This window comes from Dendrobates tinctorius, unplaced genomic scaffold, assembly GCF_039654945.1.
Source record: "Dendrobates tinctorius isolate UK_male_01 unplaced genomic scaffold, ASM3965494v1 ptg000483l, whole genome shotgun sequence".
Classification (NCBI taxonomy): domain Eukaryota; kingdom Metazoa; phylum Chordata; class Amphibia; order Anura; family Dendrobatidae; genus Dendrobates; species Dendrobates tinctorius.
Window position 1 is genome coordinate 417,590 of NW_027362144.1, and position 16,777 is coordinate 434,366.

Sequence of the window (16,777 nt, forward strand, 5' to 3'; positions counted from 1 at the left end):
TTGTAGACACCCGCGGTCAGCGTACCGGCCGCATTATAGATTGTAGACACCCGCGGTCAGCGTACCGGCCGCATTATAGATTGTAGACACCCGCGGTCAGCGTACCAGCCGCATTATAGATTGTAGACACCCGCGGTCAGCGTACCAGCCGCATTATAGATTGTAGACACCCGCGGTCAGCGTACCGGCCGCATTATAGATTGTAGACACCCGCGGTCAGCGTACCAGCCGCATTATAGATTGTAGACACCCGCGGTCAGCGTACCGGCCGCATTATAGATTGTAGACACCCGCGGTCAGCGTACCGGCCGCATTATAGATTGTAGACACCCGCGGTCAGCGTACCAGCCGCATTATAGATTGTGGACACCCGCGGTCATCGTACCGGCCGCATTATAGATTGTAGACACCCGCGGTCAGCGTACCGGCCGCATTATAGATTGTAGACACCCGCGGTCAGCGTACCGGCCGCATTATAGATTGTAGACACCCGCGGTCAGCGTACCAGCCGCATTATAGATTGTAGACACCCGCGGTCAGCGTACCGGCCGCATTATAGATTGTAGACACCCGCGGTCAGCGTACCGGCCGCATTATAGATTGTAGACACCCGCGGTCAGCGTACCAGCCGCATTATAGATTGTAGACACCCGCGGTCAGCGTACCGGCCGCATTATAGATTGTAGACACCCGCGGTCAGTGTACCAGCCGCATTATAGATTGTAGACACCCGCGGTCAGCGTACCAGCCGCATTATAGATTGTAGACACCCGCGGTCAGCGTACCAGCCGCATTATAGATTGTAGACACCCGCGGTCAGCGTACCAGCCGCATTATAGATTGTAGACACCCGCGGTCAGCGTACCAGCCGCATTATAGATTGTAGACACCCGCGGTCAGCGTACCGGCCGCATTATAGATTGTAGACACCCGCGGTCAGCGTACCAGCCGCATTATAGATTGTAGACACCCGCGGTCAGCGTACCAGCCGCATTATAGATTGTAGACACCCGCGGTCAGCGTACCAGCCGCATTATAGATTGTAGACACCCGCGGTCAGTGTACCGGCCGCATTATAGATTGTAGACACCCGCGGTCAGCGTACCAGCCGCATTATAGATTGTAGACACCCGCGGTCAGCGTACCGGCCGCATTATAGATTGTAGACACCCGCGGTCAGCGTACCGGCCGCATTATAGATTGTAGACACCCGCGGTCAGCATACCGGCCGCATTATAGATTGTAGACACCCGCGGTCAGCGTACCGGCCGCATTATAGATTGTAGACACCCGCGGTCAGCGTACCAGCCGCATTATTGATTGTAGACACCCGCGGTCAGCGTACCAGCCGCATTATAGATTGTAGACACCCGCGGTCAGCGTACCGGCCGCATTATAGATTGTAGACACCCGCGGTCAGCGTACCGGCCGCATTATAGATTGTAGACACCCGCGGTCAGCGTACCAGCCGCATTATAGATTGTAGACACCCGCGGTCAGCGTACCAGCCGCATTATAGATTGTAGACACCCGCGGTCAGCGTACCAGCCGCATTATAGATTGTAGACACCCGCGGTCAGCGTACCGGCCGCATTATAGATTGTAGACACCCGCGGTCAGCGTACCGGCCGCATTATAGATTGTAGACACCCGCGGTCAGCGTACCGGCCGCATTATAGATTGTAGACACCCGCGGTCAGCGTACCGGCCGCATTATAGATTGTAGACACCCGCGGTCAGCGTACCGGCCGCATTATAGATTGTAGACACCCGCGGTCAGCGTACCAGCCGCATTATAGATTGTAGACACCCGCGGTCAGCGTACCAGCCGCATTATAGATTGTAGACACCCGCGGTCAGCGTACCGGCCGCATTATAGATTGTAGACACCCGCGGTCAGCGTACCAGCCGCATTATAGATTGTAGACACCCGCGGTCAGCGTACCAGCCGCATTATAGATTGTAGACACCCGCGGTCAGCGTACCGGCCGCATTATAGATTGTAGACACCCGCGGTCAGCGTACCGGCCGCATTATAGATTGTAGACACCCGCGGTCAGCGTACCAGCCGCATTATAGATTGTAGACACCCGCGGTCAGCGTACCAGCCGCATTATAGATTGTAGACACCCGCGGTCAGCGTACCGGCCGCATTATAGATTGTAGACACCCGCGGTCAGCGTACCGGCCGCATTATAGATTGTAGACACCCGCGGTCAGTGTACCGGCCGCATTATAGATTGTAGACACCCGCGATCAGTGTACCAGCCGCATTATAGATTGTAGACACCCGCGGTCAGCGTACCAGCCGCATTATAGATTGTAGACACCCGCGGTCAGCGTACCAGCCGCATTATAGATTGTAGACACCCGCGGTCAGCGTACCGGCCGCATTATAGATTGTAGACACCCGCGGTCAGCGTACCGGCCGCATTATAGATTGTAGACACCCGCGGTCAGCGTACCGGCCGCATTATAGATTGTAGACACCCGCGGTCAGCGTACCGGCCGCATTATAGATTGTAGACACCCGCGGTCAGCGTACCAGCCGCATTATAGATTGTAGACACCCGCGGTCAGCGTACCAGCCGCATTATAGATTGTAGACACCCGCGGTCAGCGTACCGGCCGCATTATAGATTGTAGACACCCGCGGTCAGCGTACCAGCCGCATTATAGATTGTAGACACCCGCGGTCAGCGTACCAGCCGCATTATAGATTGTAGACACCCGCGGTCAGCGTACCAGCCGCATTATAGATTGTAGACACCCGCGGTCAGCGTACCGGCCGCATTATAGATTGTAGACACCCGCGATCAGCGTACCGGCCGCATTATAGATTGTAGACACCCGCGATCAGCGTACCAGCCGCATTATAGATTGTAGACACCCGCGGTCAGCGTACCGGCCGCATTATAGATTGTAGACACCCGCGGTCAGTGTACCGGCCGCATTATAGATTGTAGACACCCGCGATCAGTGTACCAGCCGCATTATAGATTGTAGACACCCGCGGTCAGCGTACCAGCCGCATTATAGATTGTAGACACCCGCGGTCAGCGTACCAGCCGCATTATAGATTGTAGACACCCGCGGTCAGCGTACCAGCCGCATTATAGATTGTAGACACCCGCGGTCAGCATACCAGCCGCATTATAGATTGTAGACACCCGCGGTCAGCGTACCGGCCGCATTATAGATTGTAGACACCCGCGGTCAGCGTACCGGCCGCATTATAGATTGTAGACACCCGCGGTCAGTGTACCAGCCGCATTATAGATTGTAGACACCCGCGGTCAGCGTACCGGCCGCATTATAGATTGTAGACACCCGCGGTCAGTGTACCAGCCGCATTATAGATTGTAGACACCCGCGGTCAGCGTACCGGCCGCATTATAGATTGTAGACACCCGCGGTCAGCGTACCGGCCGCATTATAGATTGTAGACACCCGCGGTCAGCGTACCGGCCGCATTATAGATTGTAGACACCCGCGGTCAGCGTACCGGCCGCATTATAGATTGTAGACACCCGCGGTCAGCGTACCAGCCGCATTATAGATTGTAGACACCCGCGGTCAGCGTACCAGCCGCATTATAGATTGTAGACACCCGCGGTCAACGTACCGGCCGCATTATAGATTGTAGACACCCGCGGTCAGCGTACCGGCCGCATTATAGATTGTAGACACCCGCGGTCAGCGTACCAGCCGCATTATAGATTGTAGACACCCGCGGTCAGCGTACCAGCCGCATTATAGATTGTAGACACCCGCGGTCAGCGTACCGGCCGCATTATAGATTGTAGACACCCGCGATCAGCGTACCGGCCGCATTATAGATTGTAGACACCCGCGATCAGCGTACCAGCCGCATTATAGATTGTAGACACCCGCGGTCAGCGTACCGGCCGCATTATAGATTGTAGACACCCGCGATCAGCGTACCGGCCGCATTATAGATTGTAGACACCCGCGGTCAGCGTACCAGCCGCATTATAGATTGTAGACACCCGCGGTCAGCGTACCAGCCGCATTATAGATTGTAGACACCCGCGGTCAGCGTACCGGCCGCATTATAGATTGTAGACACCCGCGGTCAGCGTACCAGCCGCATTATAGATTGTAGACACCCGCGGTCAGCGTACCAGCCGCATTATAGATTGTAGACACCCGCGGTCAGCGTACCAGCCGCATTATAGATTGTAGACACCCGCGGTCAGCGTACCGGCCGCATTATAGATTGTAGACACCCGCGGTCAGCGTACCAGCCGCATTATAGATTGTAGACACCCGTGGTCAGCATACCAGCCGCATTATAGATTGTAGACACCCGCGGTCAGCGTACCAGCCGCATTATAGATTGTAGACACCCGTGGTCAGCGTACCAGCCGCATTATAGATTGTAGACACCCGCGGTCAGCGTACCGGCCGCATTATAGATTGTAGACACCCGCGATCAGCGTACCGGCCGCATTATAGATTGTAGACACCCGCGGTCAGCGTACCGGCCGCATTATAGATTGTAGACACCCGCGGTCAGTGTACCGGCCGCATTATAGATTGTAGACACCCGCGGTCAGCGTACCAGCCGCATTATAGATTGTAGACACCCGCGGTCAGCGTACCAGCCGCATTATAGATTGTAGACACCCGCGGTCAGCGTACCGGCCGCATTATAGATTGTAGACACCCGCGGTCAGCGTACCGGCCGCATTATAGATTGTAGACACCCGCGATCAGCGTACCAGCCGCATTATAGATTGTAGACACCCGCGGTCAGCGTACCAGCCGCATTATAGATTGTAGACACCCGCGGTCAGCGTACCGGCCGCATTATAGATTGTAGACACCCGCGGTCAGCGTACCGGCCGCATTATAGATTGTAGACACCCGCGATCAGCGTACCGGCCGCATTATAGATTGTAGACACCCGCGGTCAGCGTACCGGCCGCATTATAGATTGTAGACACCCGCGGTCAGCGTACCGGCCGCATTATAGATTGTAGACACCCGCGGTCAGCGTACCAGCCGCATTATAGATTGTAGACACCCGCGGTCAGCGTACCAGCCGCATTATAGATTGTAGACACCCGCGGTCAGCGTACCAGCCGCATTATAGATTGTAGACACCCGCGGTCAGTGTACCGGCCGCATTATAGATTGTAGACACCCGCGGTCAGCGTACCAGCCGCATTATAGATTGTAGACACCCGCGGTCAGCGTACCAGCCGCATTATAGATTGTAGACACCCGCGGTCAGCGTACCGGCCGCATTATAGATTGTAGACACCCGCGATCAGCGTACCGGCCGCATTATAGATTGTAGACACCCGCGGTCAGCGTACCGGCCGCATTATAGATTGTAGACACCCGCGGTCAGCGTACCGGCCGCATTATAGATTGTAGACACCCGCGGTCAGCGTACCAGCCGCATTATAGATTGTAGACACCCGCGGTCAGCGTACCAGCCGCATTATAGATTGTAGACACCCGCGGTCAGCGTACCAGCCGCATTATAGATTGTAGACACCCGCGGTCAGCGTACCAGCCGCATTATAGATTGTAGACACCCGCGGTCAGCGTACCGGCCGCATTATAGATTGTAGACACCCGCGGTCAGCGTACCGGCCGCATTATAGATTGTAGACACCCGCGGTCAGCGTACCAGCCGCATTATAGATTGTAGACACCCGCGGTCAGCGTACCAGCCGCATTATAGATTGTAGACACCCGCGGTCAGCGTACCGGCCGCATTATAGATTGTAGACACCCGCGGTCAGCGTACCGGCCGCATTATAGATTGTAGACACCCGCGGTCAGCGTACCAGCCGCATTATTGATTGTAGACACCCGCGGTCAGCGTACCAGCCGCATTATAGATTGTAGACACCCGCGGTCAGCGTACCGGCCGCATTATAGATTGTAGACACCCGCGGTCAGCGTACCGGCCGCATTATAGATTGTAGACACCCGCGGTCAGCGTACCGGCCGCATTATAGATTGTAGACACCCGCGGTCAGCGTACCAGCCGCATTATAGATTGTAGACACCCGCGGTCAGCGTACCAGCCGCATTATAGATTGTAGACACCCGCGGTCAGCGTACCAGCCGCATTATAGATTGTAGACACCCGCGGTCAGCGTACCGGCCGCATTATAGATTGTAGACACCCGCGGTCAGCGTACCGGCCGCATTATAGATTGTAGACACCCGCGGTCAGCGTACCGGCCGCATTATAGATTGTAGACACCCGCGGTCAGCGTACCGGCCGCATTATAGATTGTAGACACCCGCGGTCAGCGTACCGGCCGCATTATAGATTGTAGACACCCGCGGTCAGCGTACCAGCCGCATTATAGATTGTAGACACCCGCGGTCAGCGTACCAGCCGCATTATAGATTGTAGACACCCGCGGTCAGCGTACCGGCCGCATTATAGATTGTAGACACCCGCGGTCAGCGTACCAGCCGCATTATAGATTGTAGACACCCGCGGTCAGCGTACCAGCCGCATTATAGATTGTAGACACCCGCGGTCAGCGTACCGGCCGCATTATAGATTGTAGACACCCGCGGTCAGCGTACCGGCCGCATTATAGATTGTAGACACCCGCGGTCAGCGTACCAGCCGCATTATAGATTGTAGACACCCGCGGTCAGCGTACCAGCCGCATTATAGATTGTAGACACCCGCGGTCAGCGTACCGGCCGCATTATAGATTGTAGACACCCGCGGTCAGCGTACCGGCCGCATTATAGATTGTAGACACCCGCGGTCAGTGTACCGGCCGCATTATAGATTGTAGACACCCGCGATCAGTGTACCAGCCGCATTATAGATTGTAGACACCCGCGGTCAGCGTACCAGCCGCATTATAGATTGTAGACACCCGCGGTCAGCGTACCAGCCGCATTATAGATTGTAGACACCCGCGGTCAGCGTACCGGCCGCATTATAGATTGTAGACACCCGCGGTCAGCGTACCGGCCGCATTATAGATTGTAGACACCCGCGGTCAGCGTACCGGCCGCATTATAGATTGTAGACACCCGCGGTCAGCGTACCGGCCGCATTATAGATTGTAGACACCCGCGGTCAGCGTACCAGCCGCATTATAGATTGTAGACACCCGCGGTCAGCGTACCAGCCGCATTATAGATTGTAGACACCCGCGGTCAGCGTACCGGCCGCATTATAGATTGTAGACACCCGCGGTCAGCGTACCAGCCGCATTATAGATTGTAGACACCCGCGGTCAGCGTACCAGCCGCATTATAGATTGTAGACACCCGCGGTCAGCGTACCAGCCGCATTATAGATTGTAGACACCCGCGGTCAGCGTACCGGCCGCATTATAGATTGTAGACACCCGCGATCAGCGTACCGGCCGCATTATAGATTGTAGACACCCGCGATCAGCGTACCAGCCGCATTATAGATTGTAGACACCCGCGGTCAGCGTACCGGCCGCATTATAGATTGTAGACACCCGCGGTCAGTGTACCGGCCGCATTATAGATTGTAGACACCCGCGATCAGTGTACCAGCCGCATTATAGATTGTAGACACCCGCGGTCAGCGTACCAGCCGCATTATAGATTGTAGACACCCGCGGTCAGCGTACCAGCCGCATTATAGATTGTAGACACCCGCGGTCAGCGTACCAGCCGCATTATAGATTGTAGACACCCGCGGTCAGCATACCAGCCGCATTATAGATTGTAGACACCCGCGGTCAGCGTACCGGCCGCATTATAGATTGTAGACACCCGCGGTCAGCGTACCGGCCGCATTATAGATTGTAGACACCCGCGGTCAGTGTACCAGCCGCATTATAGATTGTAGACACCCGCGGTCAGCGTACCGGCCGCATTATAGATTGTAGACACCCGCGGTCAGTGTACCAGCCGCATTATAGATTGTAGACACCCGCGGTCAGCGTACCGGCCGCATTATAGATTGTAGACACCCGCGGTCAGCGTACCGGCCGCATTATAGATTGTAGACACCCGCGGTCAGCGTACCGGCCGCATTATAGATTGTAGACACCCGCGGTCAGCGTACCGGCCGCATTATAGATTGTAGACACCCGCGGTCAGCGTACCAGCCGCATTATAGATTGTAGACACCCGCGGTCAGCGTACCAGCCGCATTATAGATTGTAGACACCCGCGGTCAACGTACCGGCCGCATTATAGATTGTAGACACCCGCGGTCAGCGTACCGGCCGCATTATAGATTGTAGACACCCGCGGTCAGCGTACCAGCCGCATTATAGATTGTAGACACCCGCGGTCAGCGTACCAGCCGCATTATAGATTGTAGACACCCGCGGTCAGCGTACCGGCCGCATTATAGATTGTAGACACCCGCGATCAGCGTACCGGCCGCATTATAGATTGTAGACACCCGCGATCAGCGTACCAGCCGCATTATAGATTGTAGACACCCGCGGTCAGCGTACCGGCCGCATTATAGATTGTAGACACCCGCGATCAGCGTACCGGCCGCATTATAGATTGTAGACACCCGCGGTCAGCGTACCAGCCGCATTATAGATTGTAGACACCCGCGGTCAGCGTACCAGCCGCATTATAGATTGTAGACACCCGCGGTCAGCGTACCGGCCGCATTATAGATTGTAGACACCCGCGGTCAGCGTACCAGCCGCATTATAGATTGTAGACACCCGCGGTCAGCGTACCAGCCGCATTATAGATTGTAGACACCCGCGGTCAGCGTACCAGCCGCATTATAGATTGTAGACACCCGCGGTCAGCGTACCGGCCGCATTATAGATTGTAGACACCCGCGGTCAGCGTACCAGCCGCATTATAGATTGTAGACACCCGTGGTCAGCATACCAGCCGCATTATAGATTGTAGACACCCGCGGTCAGCGTACCAGCCGCATTATAGATTGTAGACACCCGTGGTCAGCGTACCAGCCGCATTATAGATTGTAGACACCCGCGGTCAGCGTACCGGCCGCATTATAGATTGTAGACACCCGCGATCAGCGTACCGGCCGCATTATAGATTGTAGACACCCGCGGTCAGCGTACCGGCCGCATTATAGATTGTAGACACCCGCGGTCAGTGTACCGGCCGCATTATAGATTGTAGACACCCGCGGTCAGCGTACCAGCCGCATTATAGATTGTAGACACCCGCGGTCAGCGTACCAGCCGCATTATAGATTGTAGACACCCGCGGTCAGCGTACCGGCCGCATTATAGATTGTAGACACCCGCGGTCAGCGTACCGGCCGCATTATAGATTGTAGACACCCGCGATCAGCGTACCAGCCGCATTATAGATTGTAGACACCCGCGGTCAGCGTACCAGCCGCATTATAGATTGTAGACACCCGCGGTCAGCGTACCGGCCGCATTATAGATTGTAGACACCCGCGGTCAGCGTACCGGCCGCATTATAGATTGTAGACACCCGCGATCAGCGTACCGGCCGCATTATAGATTGTAGACACCCGCGGTCAGCGTACCGGCCGCATTATAGATTGTAGACACCCGCGGTCAGCGTACCAGCCGCATTATAGATTGTAGACACCCGCGGTCAGCGTACCAGCCGCATTATAGATTGTAGACACCCGCGGTCAGTGTACCGGCCGCATTATAGATTGTAGACACCCGCGGTCAGCGTACCAGCCGCATTATAGATTGTAGACACCCGCGGTCAGCGTACCAGCCGCATTATAGATTGTAGACACCCGCGGTCAGCGTACCGGCCGCATTATAGATTGTAGACACCCGCGATCAGCGTACCGGCCGCATTATAGATTGTAGACACCCGCGGTCAGCGTACCGGCCGCATTATAGATTGTAGACACCCGCGGTCAGCGTACCGGCCGCATTATAGATTGTAGACACCCGCGGTCAGCGTACCAGCCGCATTATAGATTGTGGACACCCGCGGTCAGCGTACCAGCCGCATTATAGATTGTAGACACCCGCGGTCAGCGTACCAGCCGCATTATAGATTGTAGACACCCGCGGTCAGCGTACCAGCCGCATTATAGATTGTAGACACCCGCGGTCAGCGTACCAGCCGCATTATAGATTGTAGACACCCGCGGTCAGCGTACCGGCCGCATTATAGATTGTAGACACCCGCGGTCAGCGTACCGGCCGCATTATAGATTGTAGACACCCGCGGTCAGCATACCAGCTGCATTATAGATTGTAGACACCAGCGGTCAGCATACCAGCCGCATTATAGATTGTAGACACCCGCGGTCAGCGTACCAGCCGCATTATAGATTGTAGACACCCGCGGTCAGCGTACCAGCCGCATTATAGATTGTAGACACCCGCGGTCAGCGTACCGGCCGCATTATAGATTGTAGACACCCGCGGTCAGCATACCAGCCGCATTATAGATTGTAGACACCCGCGGTCAGCGTACCGGCCGCATTATAGATTGTAGACACCCGCGGTCAGTGTACCGGCCGCATTATAGATTGTAGACACCCGCGGTCAGCGTACCAGCCGCATTATAGATTGTAGACACCCGCGGTCAGCGTACCAGCCGCATTATAGATTGTAGACACCCGCGGTCAGCATACCAGCCGCATTATAGATTGTAGACACCCGCGGTCAGCGTACCGGCCGCATTATAGATTGTAGACACCCGCGGTCAGCGTACCGGCCGCATTATAGATTGTAGACACCCGCGGTCAGCGTACCAGCCGCATTATAGATTGTAGACACCCGCGGTCAGCGTACCGGCCGCATTATAGATTGTAGACACCCGCGGTCAGCGTACCGGCCGCATTATAGATTGTAGACACCCGCGGTCAGCGTACCGGCCGCATTATAGATTGTAGACACCCGCGGTCAGCGTACCAGCCGCATTATAGATTGTAGACACCCGCGGTCAGCGTACCGGCCGCATTATAGATTGTAGACACCCGCGGTCAGCGTGGTGTGAATCTGGCAGGACCTGCGATGATAATCCAGATCACGAGAGGCGCGCAATCACGTGATGTCTGATAACAAGAGTGCTGCTTGAGCCAAAATTCCAACTAGTTTCGGAATAGCACGGATTCCTTCCTGGAATCGCGGGATCTATCACCATCGGAGAATTATCGGACGTTTGCCAGCACCTGGAGCCTGTTACCGGCCGGAACAGAGCTCGGTGTTTTATTTATTTATTTATTTATTTTTTCTACTGATTGAGAGGCTACATGTTTCAGCTCTATGTGCCTTCCTCACGGTCCCCTGCTGGAACCCAATCTCCTCATATATATATATTTTTATTCTCCATTGATTCATAGCACGAGTATCATTTTGTTTAAATCATTGTTATTATTGGTGTTATTAGGGTGTTGATGCCTCTGTTATATTATTATTAGAGGGCTGTATAATTGTTAATGTTAATGTTACTATAAATATTGTCCCTATTATAGTAATAATATAGGAGGGGGAGTTTTTGTATTATTATTATTATTATTATTATTAATAATTATTGTTACAACTAATAATAAAAATACAGAAACGACAAAATCCCAAAATTGCAAATAAAATAGAGGCAATCATTCAAATTATCATCTTATGGAAATATAAAAATTATTATCATAATAATAAATCAGAAAGAACATCACCCCCAATTTAAATAGTTGTTATAATAACATTGCCCCCCTATAATAATCATACTAATAATTGTGAAACAGAAAATGTCTCCTCCACCAGTTACTAATTGCAGTAAAACTGAAGCAAATAATAATAATACTGATAATGATAGTAATAACAATAGTGATATGAATAATAGTGATAATAACAAACACATGCTGATAGGGAAATTAGACTGTGAGCCCCATGGGGACAGTGATGAAATGTCTGTAAAGTGCTTGGAATTAATGGCGCTATATAGGTGAGTAAGATGAATAATAATGGTGATAATCATCACAATAAAGGAGGCATTGCTGCTTTTGTTAGTCAGTATAATAACACTATCATGACTTTTATTCTCGGCTCTATCCTGCAGCCCCGCCTCGGTGTCGTATCCATGACCCTAATACTGACATTTATAAGGCATTAAAGTCACAATGGAATGAAGTCTAAGAATAGTGATGATAATAGTGACAGTAATATCATTAATGATCGGAGCAGTAGTGAGGGGCTGATAATCCCATCTATCTGGGTTTTTCTTCTGTGGTGTTTTTGTTGTTGGCATGACCTCTGACAAGCCTCGTTGCATGTTCGTTGTCTTTTACGTGTTCCTCTGCTGTTGTGGGATCTTCTGCCAGTGACCCGGGCATTGATGGATTTTGCTTGTTGCTTATGAGTCTGCTCCTCTCATCCTTTGTCTTGTCCAGTAGAAAAGGGGTTAAAGATTGACTCCCTCCTAGTGTGTGTATTGGGGGAGGTTGCTTTTTGGTCTTTGCCTCTGGTTTATGTGATTTCCAGGACAGAAACATGAAACTCACAGTGATTATTGTGTGAGATAGTCCCAACTATCCAGAACTAGTGCACTGGACAGAGGAGCATGACCTACAAGATCTAACCCTGAGAGACAGACCTGTCCCTGAGGGAAGGGCATGACCCTGAGAGAAGAACATGTTCCTTAGTGATGGACCTGACCCTGAGAGATGGACCTGAACCTGAGAGATGGAACTGACCCCGAAAGATGGACCTGACCCTGAGGGAAGGACATGACCCAGTAAAAAGGATCTGACCCTAAGAAACAGACCTGGCCCTGAGGGAAGGACAACTATTTTATAAAAAACGGGACCTGAAACTAAAGGAAGAGACTAACTCTGAGGAAATATAACAATGATATACAGAAGCAGAACTTGAACCTTCAGGAAGGCTCCAATATTTATAAAGGGGAAAAACCTTACCTGGTGGGGGACCATAATATAATAGAAGAGCAGGACCTGACCCTAAAGGACCTTACCCTGGTGGCAGACAGTATTGGCAGAGAGGAGCAGAATCTGACCGTGGTGGAGGACAGCAATGTTATAGAGAAGATATGTGTCCAGTCCTAGGTCACCTGTGGCCACACTTCAGTGAACAATATTAAGGACAATGTCAAGATCTGGGAAATAAAAATGTGTACAGGAGCATTCAGACCAAACATTTACATGACCTTAGAATCCAGTGATTATGAAGTACCAACCTCTCTCTGCCTCTCCACTGGTTCTCCACTCAGCACCAACCCAACATATAGCTCTCGTCCATGAGAATTTGTGGTTACATGAACAGGCTGTGACCTAATCCTGGGATACTTGTTGGACACTAAAGGAGAACCGGTCAGTCATTGAGACGGAAAGATATTCATGAACAGTAGTTTATATTAAGCCGCACATTCTCTATACAATATCGAATAATGATGACATTGAAACTGAACCAAGCCAAGTGGTAAACGCTCCACCTCCAGGACGCTGTGGCTTCAGTCATTGTCCTGTAGAACAGTTGGTTTCCTGCATTGCTTCGTAATACAATGGAAACCCAAAGATGCTTCAAAAATTCTCTTGTGACATCTATTAAAAGGCTACTTCTGGACAATTAGGCCATTAAAATAGTCTTTCAAGATTCGGCCTAATCAAAAATTCTCACTATTCTGGCTGGAGGTGAGCTACTCATGGTCGAGAGTAAGGCTGGATTATTGTGAAACATGCTTATCGCCTCAACCACGAACCCCAAGATAAGTCTGTATTCCATCAATGACCTTCACAGAGGAGATCCCTGGCCTGCACCCAATGAGATCTTCAGTGCACATCATTACCAGTATTAATCCCACCAAAATAATATTCTCCTGCAACAGAGTGGAGTAACTCCGTGCACCCCTTGACATCGTCATCTGTATTCTCACTATGTCCTAATCCCCCACAACTACACATCTAAACTTTGTATGAATCCAGTGGTTCCATGGTATAGATGCAGAGCCAGCGTCAAACTCCCCACTTTTTCCACCAAACAGATTAGAAGTGTGCCAGACATAATGCAAAGAACTTCATAACTCAAACTTCATGGATCTTATGGACATGGCCCAAAACTCCACAACTCACCATGAACCCATCAACTTTGGAATTGACCAGATCCTATATAGCCCAGAGCAGACTGCAGGCTACCAGTATACAAGGACGGAGGAGCAGGAGCTTCAGGGAGCTGGAGCCTACAGCGCCATGTTTGCTCCAGCCAGCTCTTCCTACAGCCTCAACATGAGGATGGACGTCAGTATGAATGTCAATGTCCGACAAGCAGGGGTGATAAGAGTGCCAGCTCACAGGCCGCTGCCGCAAGTTGCCCCTGCACAAGGATCCCCAAACCTCCCCACAATGACGAGGATGTCAGGATTCTCTGCTATCTCATTCCCATGGATGCAAACCAGCAAGAGACCCCCAAAGGAAAGGATGACAGGTGAATGGGAAATGGGATATGGGGAGAAGAGAATGCAGATGAAGGACATACATACTAATAATATATTAACATATCTGGGTGTTATCTGCTGTAGTCGGGGATTATATTCTGTATATATGAATATATTGGGGTGTTATCTCCTGGAGTCGGGGGATTATAATCTGTATATATGAATATATCGGGGTGTTATCTGCTGCAGTCGGGGATTATATTCTGTATATATGAATATATCGGGGTGTTATCTCCTGGAGTCGGGGGATTATATTCTGTATATATGAATATATCGGGGTGTTATCTGCTGTAGTCGGGGATTATATTCTGTATATATGAATATATCGGGATGTTATCTGCTGTAGTCGGGGATTATATTCTGTTTATATGAATATATCGGGGTATTATCTACTGGAGTCGGGGATTATATTCTGTATATATGAATATATTGGGGTGTTATCTCCTGGAGTCGGGGGATTATATTCTGTATATATGAATATATCTGGGTGTTAACTCCTGGAGTCGGGGATTATATTCTGTATATATGAAGATATCGGGGTGTTATCTGCTGCAGTCGGGGATTATATTCTGTTTATATGAATATATCGGGGTATTATCTCCTGGAGTCGGGGATTATATTCTGTATATATGAATATATTGGGGTGTTATCTCCTGGAGTCGGGGGATTATATTCTGTATATATGAAGATATCGGGGTGTTATCTGCTGCAGTCGGGGATTATATTCTGTTTATATGAATATATCGGGGTATTATCTCCTGGAGTCGGGGATTATATTCTGTATATATGAATATATTGGGGTGTTATCTCCTGGAGTCGGGGGATTATATTCTGTATATATGAATATATCTGGGTGTTATCTCCTGGAGTCGGGGATTATATTCTGTATATATGAATATATTGGGGTGTTATCTCCTGGAGTCGGGGGATTATATTCTGTATATATGAATATATCTGGGTGTTATCTCCTGGAGTCGGGGATTATATTCTGTATATATGAATATATTGGGGTGTTATCTCCTGGAGTCGGGGGATTATATTCTGTATATATGAATATATTGGGGTGTTATCTCCTGGAGTCGGGGGATTATATTCTGTATATATGAATATATCGGGGTGTTATCTCCTGGAGTCGGGGATTATATTATGTATATATGAATATATCGGGGTGCTATCTCCTGGAGTCGGGGGATTATATTCTGTATATATGAATATATTGGGGTGTTATCTCCTGGAGTCGGAGGATTATATTCTGTATATATGAATATATTGGGGTGTTATCTCCTGGAGTCGGGGGATTATATTCTGTATATATGAATATATTGGGGTGTTATCTCCTGGAGTCGGGGGATTATATTCTGTATATATGAATATATTGGGGTGTTATCTCCTGGAGTCGGGGGATTATATTCTGTATATATGAATATATCGGGGTGCTATCTCCTGGAGTCGGGGATTATATTATGTATATATGAATATATCGGGGTGCTATCTCCTGGAGTCGGGGGATTATATTCTGTATATATGAATATATCGGGGTGTTATCTCCTGGAGTCGGAGGATTATATTCTGTATATATGAATATATTGGGGTGTTATCTCCTGGAGTCGGGGGATTATATTCTGTATATATGAATATATTGGGGTGTTATCTCCTGGAGTCGGGGGGATTATATTCTGTATATATGAATATATCGGGGTGTTATCTCCTGGAGTCGGGGGATTATATTCTGTATATATGAATATATCGGGGTGTTATCTCCTGGAGTCGGGGATTATATTCTGTATATATGAATATATCGGGGTGTTATCTCCTGGAGTCGGGGATTATATTCTGTATATATGAATATATCGGGGTGCTATCTCCTGGAGTCGGGGGATTATATTCTGTATATATGAATATATCGGGGTGCTATCTCCTGGAGTCGGAGGATTATATTCTGTATATATGAATATATCGGGGTGCTATCTCCTGGAGTCGGGGGATTATATTCTGTATATATGAATATATCGGGGTGTTATCTCCTGGAGTCGGGGGATTATATTCTGTATATATGAATATATCGGGGTGTTATCTCCTGGAGTCGGTTATTATATTCTGTATATATGATTATAACGGGGTGTTATCTCCTGGAGTCGGGGGATTATATTCTGTATATATGAATATATCTGGGTGTTATCTCCTGGAGTCGGGGGATTATAATCTGTATATATGAATATATCTGGGTGTTATCTCCTGGAGTCGGGGGATTATATTCTGTATATATGAAGATATCGGGATGTTATCTGCTGTAGTCGGGGATTATATTCTGTATATATGAATATATCTGGGTGTTATCTCCTGGAGTCGGGGATTGTATTCTGTATATATGAATATATCTGGG

The 16,777-nt window shown here is 50.4% G+C and overlaps 1 protein-coding gene across 1 annotated transcript in view; it reads left to right on the top strand.

Moving 5' to 3' along the window:
* The first annotated feature begins 13,636 nt into the window (after positions 1–13,636).
* The window catches only part of LOC141077948 (T-cell leukemia homeobox protein 3-like), a 128,042-nt gene continuing 124,901 nt past the window's right edge, over positions 13,637–16,777 (top strand). Inside the window, exon 1 of the mRNA XM_073564731.1 lies at positions 13,637–14,384. Coding sequence (XP_073420832.1) covers positions 13,994–14,384 — 391 coding nt within the window. The 5' untranslated portion in view covers positions 13,637–13,993. The remainder of the gene's footprint in view (positions 14,385–16,777) is intronic.